Genomic DNA, 11,240 nt, shown 5'->3' on the forward strand with positions numbered 1-11,240 from the left:
ACCGTCTGGCTCATGCCATGTGCATTGTTCCTAAAACTACTGCCGTAATAATCACGACCATCAGGATTTATAGTTGGGCTCAATAAAAACATGGTATATGTTTGTCATTTCTGAATTTTCTGCAAGTACAATCTCGTTATCTGTTCATTTATCCAATACAAATTGTTAAGCTCTGTCCTCAGTTGTTCGTCATTGTCCTCCACATTGTAATATAGATAGGTATGTTCCGTAGCAGTTGAAATTATCGAGATCGTGATTGTCTTTCCTTGTGAAGTTATACTTGGCGAAGAAGATGGTTCTTTTGGAGGCATATGGCTAGGAATGAAGGACCTATCAAGACAATCTCGTCCTAATGCCTGGAAATTAATCTCATAGATGTGCATGTTGTCGACACCAATTGTAGGATTCGCAGTCGTTGCTATCTATGGAGGTATTGAACTTCAGTAATATACAATTAAGCATTTAATTCGTACCTTTCCCATTGACGTTATCGCACGCAACCTATTAAAATCTGATTCGGAAACTTGCATTTGTCTTGGGGGTATATTAGAGAGTTCACTGGAAAAATATGACTATAAACAGAAGCTGGACACATTTTTGAAACTGACGAAAATGGAATAGAGGTCGGCCTTTTTGAAACGGAGGGAGTACTCAATATAAACATAATAATTTAGATATTTACCTCTATGATGCCCCAGAAACCAGTGAAGTTCTGAATACCCATGGATGTTGCATCGAGGCCGTTGTACATTTCTGTTTAAAATTGTAGAACACCAATCATGATTTGGTGCACTATCAAGATCTTGTAACGCTTCAAGTTAACCAACGTAACAGTGGTTGGGTTAGGAAAGAACATTTGACCCAATAACCATAACACAAACACTATTTAGAGTTCCTCATATTCTACATTTGTCGACCCTGCCTTGTTCCTTAGGAAAATCTTTAATGCTGATACATGTACTCCACGTCCTTTTAACTCTTGATGATCTTCTCGTATAGGTGATTCTAAAAACAAGGGAAGAAGCGTCTTCCATTTATTATTTGACATCCCTTCTTTTTTGTTGAAAGGTACATGGGATTCCACATCACTTGGAATTCCACAAATGACAATAAATCAAGGAGGATAATTCCAATGACAAGAACTATATCATCTAATTAATTGTTTTGCATCAGTAAAGAAATGTTTAAAAATAAATTTTAGTTCTAGTTCAACAAACTTACCAATTTCAAAGTCCATGAACTGGAATGTGTGCATCGTAGGTCACCATTTTTCTACCAATATTCTCGCAAGCATGCAATTGTGCTTTGTGTCATTTACAAAATAAAACCGACACCGAGGATTTCTATACACTGTTTCTCGAACTGGATGGGGTATACCTAGATAAATAGTATTTAGTTCTTTATATCCACCTCTAATTTTATAATAACTGGACCGCTCTTGATACCCCGACAGTTGACCTGCAATTAATTCTGGAGCAGCGACTACAATCAGCAAATCAAACACTGCAGCAAGATTTTGAGTACAATTGACGTTTGTAGCTGGTAACGATATTTTTTTCACTTTTTCGATCTCTTTTTTTCTTTTCACTGTTTATGGCGGCCTTCATATTGCTTAATTTATACTAAAAAAAATAAATAATAAGTAGAAGTTTTGTTTAGAGAAATTAGGAAGAAGAGAGTAAAGTGGTGTGAGTGAAAATTGTTGAAAATGAAGGAATTTAAAAGTTTAGAAATTGAAGTCGTTAGCTTTTTACCGTTGGTGGATCATCACCAACCACTCACGGATTTTCTATCCCTGCCCTCGGATCTTCAGCGCCCGCTACGGGTTTTATCCAACCGCTCACTACTTTTCCAATAGTGGAAATTTACCTTTGCCCATCCACTTGGCTTTGAAAAAAAAATATATTCTGCTGAGTTCCATAGGAACTGCCCTTACACATCGGGAACTACCTCTTTGGCAACCATTTCTGTGAGTTCGGATGATCATTTGACCACTCCCGGAATATGACGATAAAAATAAAAACGTATGAACAGATGTTGATACATAATATGACGTAAGCACGTGTGGCTAGATAATCATGCGATTTCTTAGGTATAGACTATGAAAACTTCTGCAATGATACCAGTAATCCTAATAACCGCAATGCGGCTGGGTTGTTTTGTCGAATTGATGATATAAAAAAAGAAGTTTGAGAACTTGTTAATCATTATCGACTTAGGGGTGAGAAAAATGTTGATGTTGTATTGCAAGCTCGAGAGGATTAGCGAAGATGGAAAAGAAGAATTTTTATTTATGAAGCTCATTATGCAATCTTAAATGATTTTTTGATATCTCGTTTTAGATATTGAGAAGTACACATACTACTCGAGCAATATATTGATATAGTTATTTTAAATTTACTTTACTTGTAATGATTTTTGATTACAAGTAATGGTTACATAAGTAGATTAACTAAATATATCCTCAGTTTACAAATGTTAAAATAAAGCATAATTTTAACTATTCGGCTCCACTCCAGTTCCTATTATACGTGCCAGCCTGCATCAAACTCCTAAATCCTTGATATGATACTGCAGCTTGATACCCTTAAGCATCATGTCCTCTACTCTGATTTCCAAACCATGGACATGAATCATTAACTAGAGCCATCGAAGTTTAATGATCTCCTATAATCTTGATATTTTTGGGGAGGTAGTTCACTGGCCTGATGATACAGATATTGTTGCACTAGACGAATGGGAGAACATTGCACTAAAATATATGGAGAACGTACCCAAGAGGTACTTGTGTTTCTAGCACTACTTCTTGGGAATATGGAGTTGTTGTATGTTGAGAAAATTAGGACTGAAGTTCACGGTCTCCCCAAATATGCGCAATTGTTATAGGTATACACATCTAGTTTTAATATCTCTTGTTCAATTGTTTGATAAATTTTTCTTGAGTTTCCGAAGTGCATGCATAAGAATTAGGAAGGTCGAGACCTTGTGAGACAAAGGGAACCATCAGACGCTCTTTGGCAAGATTATAAGTCTTTAGCTCCCAACTTAAAACTGGAAAATCAGACCCAGCCGATGAAGAAGAAGATTGAGTTCGTCGTCTTGAAGGAGTCGACGAAGATAAAGCTCCTGATGTAGGATAACTAGTGAAAGTTGGAATCGCTGGTGGTACATGAGTTGGAACATCCAATTTCGGTAATCCTTTACCTAATGCGATAAAATCCATCCCATAGATGTTTAAAACTTCTCTACCAATTATAGGCTCTATCCTCGATTTGTACCATTGGTCGTGTTATTCTTTGTCATAGGGGGTAAATTTAGTCTCATATATACCTTAACCAACATGTTCTCTTCAGCGATTCATTTTTCGACTGATGCACGGTAGGTATGTGGAGGATTTTCTAGCTCCCAAACTCTACCAATTAACTGTCTAACATATCTCTCCTTTGAAAAATAAACACCAATATCACTGACAATACTGTACAACACCACTTGAGTGAAAATTTTATGATTCTTCGGGCAATATCAATGTTGAATTCTTCAAAATCCACATACGATATCCAAATAACATTGTGTTTATTCCTAATCATGCATTGGCATCTCCACACATGAATATTATCTCGCTCATTCCCGTTTTGTATTGGATGCCAATTATCACCTCCATACGTCACTACGATTAAGAAATATTTCTTCGTGTAGTCATAAAGTATTGGTAGACCTTCGATGTTTGGCGCACCTAAGCACGCGATATCGACACAAAATGTACAATTCAGCTAATATAGCGGACCCCCAATCATAAGTCGGATCCTTTCCCATATCTTACAACGCCTTTATCCATTCCTCTTGAGTACTTGAGTTTGAATTAGGGAAAAAACATGAGCCAAGTATCCATAAAATAAATACCTTAGCAATTTTTGTATCTTTAGCAGGGTCAAACTCTGTCGAACCAGGATTGTTACCACCACGCAGTTCGATGAATACAAATGCCTTTAAACTGGAATTAGGAATTCCACCACCTCTTAAACCTATACGGTTTTTTTGTGTTGTTACCTGAAAGTTCAACGGAAGTGTTCGCTTTTCTGCCAACCAGCTTTGTTGGTCAAATGGAATATCATCTCCCATCCCAGAATGTATCCTAAGTAGGAAATATAAATATAATGGTTATGCCTATAAAAATTGAAACTCTCTATTTTATTTGTAATCCTCGTATTAATTGCATAAAAATATAAATAAAGATATATGACATACCTATTTCGAACCAATGCACCATCAATATATCCACCAGTTTGGGCGAATTTTTATGCGCTCGTACATAATACAAAGTAGCCCATGGAAATCGATATACAATAGTCATAACACCATGAGGAAATTTTTCATAAACTTTGTGAATTTCGTACCAACCGTATTTTGCTTTTTGTAGTTTACTATCCTCCTCTGTTTTTGTAGATATGTTAATTCTGGACCAGATTGTATAGTGGCATTGTTTTCTCCATCCGAATCTTCTTGGCTCCTCGATAGAAGTTGACTATGTTTACTTTTAGGTGGTTTTTATTTCTTTATCGAATAATATCTTGAAATTGAGGCATGGTAATTAAATGGGTGTTGAATTTGTGTTGAAAATATGTAGAGAATATTAGATTTACGTTGAAAAGGTGTAGAGAAGAATGGATTTTCTTTGAAAATATATAGAGAAGAATGAAGTTGTTGCGAGTAGAGAAAATTGAACTTGAGTTGAATTTATAGAGTTGAGGAAATATAGTCGTTTTTTTTTCTGTTAAAATGCGCCCGTTGTAGAAATTTGCAACGGTTGATTCAGTTTGTCTTGATATTCGGTTTCCCCAAAGCACGAAATTAAGTTCGACTATCCACCTCGCTTGGAAAACAAATTTGGTATAGACCATTGGAGTTGCTCTTACATCTTGGGAACTACCCCTTTGGCAACCACTTCTATGGGTTCGGCTATTTTTTTTTATTTTTTTTTTGGAACGAGAAAAGAAAAAAACAACAAGCAACAAAGGGGAAAAAAAAAACTAAGCAGCAATGGGGTGCTCACTCTCAATGAGTTGAGTAATGCACGAAGGAGGAGAAGTAGGCCACACGTTCGAAGTGTGGGTAGAAGCAGCTAGAGCTGCAAGATTATGTGCCACATTGTTGGCTTTCTTTTTAATATACCTGCATTCCACTGATCTAAACTGCATCAGGTCGTCTCGGATCCTACTGATAGTATTCTGTATCCTCCAACTAGGTTTGTAGTGCTTGTATTTCTGAGCATTTATGACAGTTAACGAGTCCCCTTCAAGCACAGTGTCTCTGAATTCTTTGCGAGTCGCCAACTCCACGGCCAACAATGCACTAGGCGCCTCTGCCTCAACAGCTATATAGTAAGTAATAGTTTTGTTTTGACACCCATGCACCTTAGCTTCTTTATCCCTAACAACGGCACCACACGCAAAATCCTTTTCCCCCGCTGCACCATCAAAATTTATCTTGATTTTATCTCCTTCAGGTGGTTCCCAATACTCCTTCTGAGCTTCGAGCATATCAGTTTCAGTTGGTCTAGTTTCATTTTCCTCAACTACAAGGTCCATGTTATACATGTACATAGCATCTTGTAAGACAGACTTGATGCAGAAGCTGCTCTTGTTAAAAACTACACCAGTCCTGCCCCTAGTTAGTAATTCGCAAAAACAATAATCGCGAATTAATCGGACTTCGGATATGATTTGGTACTTTATCCAAACTATACTTGGATTTAAAAAAAATTCGCAAAAACAAGATATGGTGAGAATCGAACTTCGGACCTACTTACCTACCACCTGTTGCGTCCTAAACCTTAGATTTAACTACTGCACCAGCCATTTATTGGTGTTATAGTTTGGTATATTAAGAATACATTCAAATTTAGGTCACGAATCATGCTCCCCACACATAAAACATACTATTTTATTTACCAATGCCTGTCGTATTTTCCATACCGAACTCAAACTAGTAAAACGAATTATACGTATGCCATTCTGTATTACTGCCGAATCACGAACCATTAAACCGGATTTTTGATCGAATTTGATTTTTACGAATCTGTATAATACTCATACATTTGCAGTTCCGTACGTATGCCGTACTCCGAATTGCTCACTAGGGTCGTGTCTTTCCAGATTGCCCAGAACACACACGTGGGTTCGGCTAATCATTTGACCATTCCCGGAAAGATAAAAACAAAAACATACGAGTAGACGGTGATACATACATAAGATAATGTAAGCACGTGGGCCTAGATAATCATGCGGACTCTTAGTACAGACTACTGAAATTGTCTGCTTATACCACTTTACGGTAGAGTAGGCAGAGATCAGGGCAAGTGTATAGGAAGTGCTTTGAGATGGGAAGAAGACACTAAAACAAAAAACAACAAAATGTTGCAGTTATCGCTTCGACGAGGTAAATCGGTTTTATTCATTATGATCTTCACTGATAGAGCTGAATCTTAGCCCTAAATTATTATTCGTTCATTTAATTGACAAGAAGAATAATTAATTTTCTTTTTTCAGGTAAAAGTTTGATCAAACCAATGAAATCTCAGATTCCTTCTGCTCTTGGAGGAATTTCCCATTTCTCAACTACTACTTAATCTTCTCCTGTAACTCTCTCTCTCTCTCTCTAATTTTCAGTTGTAGGAAATTGTTTATCAATTTATTGTGTTGTGAGTTTTTTTTAGTGATCGACCTTATTAGTTGACTGTTTTTGTTTGTGATTAATGAAATTTCTAATAGCTGAGAGTTCGTAATCTGATTGGTGGTGAATTTGTGGACTCCCTAGCAAGTTCCACGATTGATGTTATTAATCCAGTAAGATCAGTATTATTATTCATTCATTTATTTTCCCTTTCTTTATTTTTTTTGAAGAAAATTTGGGTAAATTATATTAGTAGAAATTCATCTTTTTTTTTTTTTTGTGAATTTTGGAAGATTTAGTGTTGTACTTGTTGAATAGGCTACTCAAGAGGTTGTTTCACAAGTTCCATTGACAACAAATGAGGAGTTTAAAGCTGCCGTTAGTGCTGCAAAACAAGCATTCCCGTCATGGAGAAACGCCCCTATTACTTCACGCCAAAGGATAATGTTTAAACTGCAAGAGCTTATTCGTAGAGATATGGTGAGTTATTCAGTGATGATTGAAGTAATACACTTGCTTTTAGAATTCAATTTATATTCGCGATTACTACTCTGGTATAAGACTTGCTTAGCTCTAGATAAGACTAAATTAACAGTATTTGTTGAGATATGTACATGGGTTTAACGAGAAGTTAACTTAGGCTCATCTGACAATCCCCGCGTACTTGAATCCCATGACCTCCTTAGGTCTTCCATTGTAATACAGTCTTGACTACCACTTGCTTACATTAGCCAAAATATATATTCACTTCAGTCGATAATTTGTTGTGATTGATGTTGTATTTGTGATTCAGGATAAACTTGCTATGAATATAACCACAGAGCAGGGGAAAACTCTGAAGGATGCCCATGGTGATGTGTTCCGCGGGTTAGGTTAGTGTGCTTCTCTTTAAAGAGATATTTCATATTTGTTATTAAGGCAGGATTCTATATGTATATATATGTATCTGTTTCGTGTCTGTTTAATAGCTTGTGGTTGTTAATTGCAGAGGTGGTTGAGCATGCCTGTGGAATGGCAAGTCTGCAAATGGGGGAGTTTGTTTCCAATGTGTCAAACGGAATCGATACTTACAGTATCAGAGAACCTCTAGGGGTTTGTGCCGGAATATGCCCTTTCAATTTTCCTGCGATGATTCCCTTATGGGTACGAATTCTTGTTTCTTCTGTACTCTTTGTCTTGTTCCCCACACTTACATGAATACTGAGAAAACATTTCTTTATAACTATCCAATGGCATATTAATCTGCAGATGTTCCCAATGGCAGTTACATGTGGAAATACTTTCATTTTAAAGCCATCAGAAAAAGATCCAGGTTTTGTTACTCTCCTACTGCCGTGTTTACAAATACTTAAATTACTGCAGTGTCTAGCTATTCTGTATATAGCATAAGAAATTACTTCTTTAGATATAGCATTTGAATCATGTCATCCATTGGCTGAAACGATCAAGTTTAAAGTATTCACTGGTCAGTCGTTAAGTGACCACACTAACCATTTGGGATCTGGCAACGAAGTTCCCTTTCACTGCTATTCCCTTTACTTTTTAGCTTTTTACAGCTACCTTCATTTGTAAATTTGTTCTCTCAGGAGCTTCTATGATACTCGCTGAACTGGCTATGGAAGCTGGTTTGCCTAGTGGTGTGTTAAACATTGTTCATGGCTCCAACGTAAGATTTTATGGGCTGAAGTACGCCTTTTAAATTAGTCGTGCAATGTTCCTGGATGTTTATTTGGATGATTAGATTTACTCTCTCTGATAAATTTTTCTGTTATGGACTCTGGGAGGACACTGTAAATAATATTTGTGATCATGGTGACATCAAGGCTATATCCTTTGTTGGTTCAAATACAGTAAGTCCAACCTTAGAATACAACCACTGCTACTTATGTTTGAGTGTTGCTCAACTGACTGATATGGAACTCCAGTTCATCTCTGTGCAAACATCACTTAGTCATCCATTTCTTCCTGCAAACCCCTTTTGATTGGTCAATAGTGATGAGATACTTCCTCATTTTTCTTATCTGTTTCTAGGCTGGCATGCATATATATGCAAGAGCAGCAGCTAAGGGGAAACGTGTTCAGGTAAACTAGAATATGAGCTTCTTTTTATTTTTTCTGAATGGCTATCTTCTTAATTATATTCATGCTTTTCCTTTGTAATTTATTTTTCTGACGAAAGTTCGGTACGAAAACAATATGTTCCTTTAAAACAAGCTTAATTCGAGTTCCAAGTGAATCAGTTACCTTACGGAATTCTGTCTGCAGTCAAATATGGGAGCCAAAAATCATGCTATTGTCATGCCTGATGCAAGCATAAATGCTACATTGAATGCCCTTGTTGCTGCTGGATTTGGAGCTGCCGGGCAGAGATGCATGGCACTCAGCACAGTTGTTTTTGTTGGAGACTCAAAACCATGGTATTATGATTTAGTAATGCATTCAGTTGTTTACTTATGGGTTCTAGGTTGTACTTCGAAATTCTTGACATACACTTTTTGAATAACTGACTTTCCAGGTTAGAAGGGCTGGTGGAGCGTGCCAATTCTCTTAAAGTAAATGCTGGATCTGAGCCTGATGCAGACCTTGGTCCAGTGATTAGCAGACAGGTACTTAAAGTTTCTAATTTAAAGAATTTAACCTGAACAATCATTTTGACCATCATGCTTTAAAATGTGTTTGCTTCTTTTCAAAATATGTCTTGTATGTTCACATCGTTACTAGAGACTGAGTGCACTTCTATGAGCATATCACATTCTATGTTTTCCTGTTGCTTTAAACATGATTTCTTGATGCACAGGCGAAGGACAGAATATGCAGATTAATACAAACTGGCGTTGCAAGTGGTGCCACACTTGTACTTGATGGGAGAAATGTTGTGGTATCTATCTACATCCTTAAAAATAAGTAGAAACGCTGATTAAATATTGTTCCCAGTCGGTATTAATTACCTGGACCTTACTTTCTTCTTCCTTGATGTTAAGTGTTTTCCTTGAACCTAAGTTAGGATTGTCACATTTTACTTACTGGTAGCCAGATAGGGTATCTTGGATTGCATGATTTCTTCTTCTACATAGACATTTCCCATACTACTTCAATGCAATGTTGCTTGAGATATATAATTAGGTTTAATCTTTTTTGATGCAAAATAGGTTCCGGGTTATGAGAATGGCAACTTTGTCGGTCCTACCATTTTATCAAATGTAAATAACAACATGGAGTGCTATGAGGTAGACAGTTCTTGTTATCTTTATCCTTTTTGTTATTTTTGGAATGAAACCGGCCCGAATTTCATTGACTCTCTGTTGAAAGAATGATTGACTGTAGTTTGTAATTTATATGCTATTTTGTCGGACAGGAGGAAATCTTTGGTCCTGTTCTGCTTTGCATGCAGGTACGATTTGCTAATTACCAATGATATATTTGTTTCAATATCAAGTCCTCTTTGTGGATCAAGTTATAAGTTTATTAACATCTTTTTGTCTTTCTTGCTTCCCATCCAACATTAGGCTGACAGCCTAGAAGAGGCTATTGACATTGTCAACAAAAACAAGTATTTCTCAATCTCTGACTGCTTCTCTTTTCCGCTAATTTTGTTGAGTTCATGTATTATAATTGAGTTTGTTGTATCATAGATATGGTAATGGAGCATCAATATTTACCACATCTGGTGTTGCTGCAAGGAAATTCCAGAACGATATTGAAGCAGGCCAGGTCTGTGAACCCTTTAATTATACTTTTTTCTGTAGATCCAATAACTTATCCTAGTATAGAAAATCAAAACAGTTGCTTAGTTCAATTACTGAGAAAATAAAATTGATTCGAGTTTTTTGCTCTTGGATTCGGCTTCAATCATGAATACTGTGATCTGTAATGGAACTTTGTCCAATTGTCTTCTTAGGTGGGTATTAACGTGCCAATACCAGTTCCTTTGCCATTTTTCTCATTCACTGGAGCGAAGGCATCTTTTGCTGGTGATCTCAATTTCTATGGTGAGGGTGTTTTTGGTGTTTTAGATGTGCGTTCTGTTGCTGCTTTTGTCAAAAATGATTAAATCTTTACCCTGTACTTTCAGGCAAAGCCGGTATGCAATTTTACACACAGATCAAAACTGTGACTCAACAATGGAAGGATTTACCAAGTCAAGGAGTATCTCTGGCTATGCCAACATCTCAAAAATCTTAAAACCCTTCCATCTTTTCTTTGGATTATGTGAACAAAAACAAAACCAATTGCAATATAGTTTGGGACATTTTGGCTTCAGGGTTCATGAATCATTATCCTTGTAATTCCCTTTTCTCTGTTATTAAAATGTGGTGTTCCATCAATAAGAATAAAAAAAGAAGCGCAGTGAACTGGGGTTTCACCCATTTGTCAAACAGGGGAGTGAGGCGAGGATGTGATGCTAGCAGTCACTGTACCAATGTGTTTGACCTTTAACTACGATCTTCGACGTGCCATGTGTTGAGATGAGAATGCAGGCCGAAATTTGTGATGAAGTCCACCAGTGTTGGACGTTGTTTGAAATTGCAAAGACCGGTAGAGCATGAGCAGCAGTGTTAGCTATATAAGGA

The 11,240-nt window shown here is 36.8% G+C and overlaps 2 protein-coding genes across 2 annotated transcripts; one reads left to right on the forward strand and one right to left on the reverse strand.

Moving 5' to 3' along the window:
- Positions 1 to 5,027: 5,027 nt before the first annotated feature.
- LOC113360053 lies at positions 5,028 to 5,585 on the reverse strand. Its single transcript, XM_026603604.1, has one exon. The coding sequence runs from the start codon at positions 5,583 to 5,585 to the stop codon at positions 5,028 to 5,030; it is 558 nt and encodes a 185-aa protein (XP_026459389.1).
- A 525-nt stretch (positions 5,586 to 6,110) lies between these two features.
- Positions 6,111 to 11,016, forward strand: LOC113360054 (methylmalonate-semialdehyde dehydrogenase [acylating], mitochondrial-like). The gene is made up of 19 exons (XM_026603605.1): positions 6,111 to 6,170; positions 6,385 to 6,435; positions 6,768 to 6,842; positions 6,988 to 7,149; positions 7,463 to 7,541; positions 7,658 to 7,812; positions 7,918 to 7,981; positions 8,256 to 8,335; positions 8,454 to 8,519; positions 8,701 to 8,751; positions 8,935 to 9,086; positions 9,185 to 9,275; positions 9,467 to 9,547; positions 9,819 to 9,896; positions 10,025 to 10,060; positions 10,176 to 10,219; positions 10,302 to 10,380; positions 10,568 to 10,658; positions 10,742 to 11,016. Exons 1-19 carry the CDS (start codon positions 6,111 to 6,113, stop codon positions 10,849 to 10,851), a joined length of 1,605 nt encoding a protein of 534 aa, XP_026459390.1. The 3' UTR covers positions 10,852 to 11,016.
- The last annotated feature ends 224 nt before the right edge of the window (positions 11,017 to 11,240 follow it).

Source organism: Papaver somniferum, chromosome 3 (genome assembly GCF_003573695.1).
Source record: "Papaver somniferum cultivar HN1 chromosome 3, ASM357369v1, whole genome shotgun sequence".
Classification (NCBI taxonomy): Eukaryota; Viridiplantae; Streptophyta; class Magnoliopsida; order Ranunculales; family Papaveraceae; genus Papaver; species Papaver somniferum.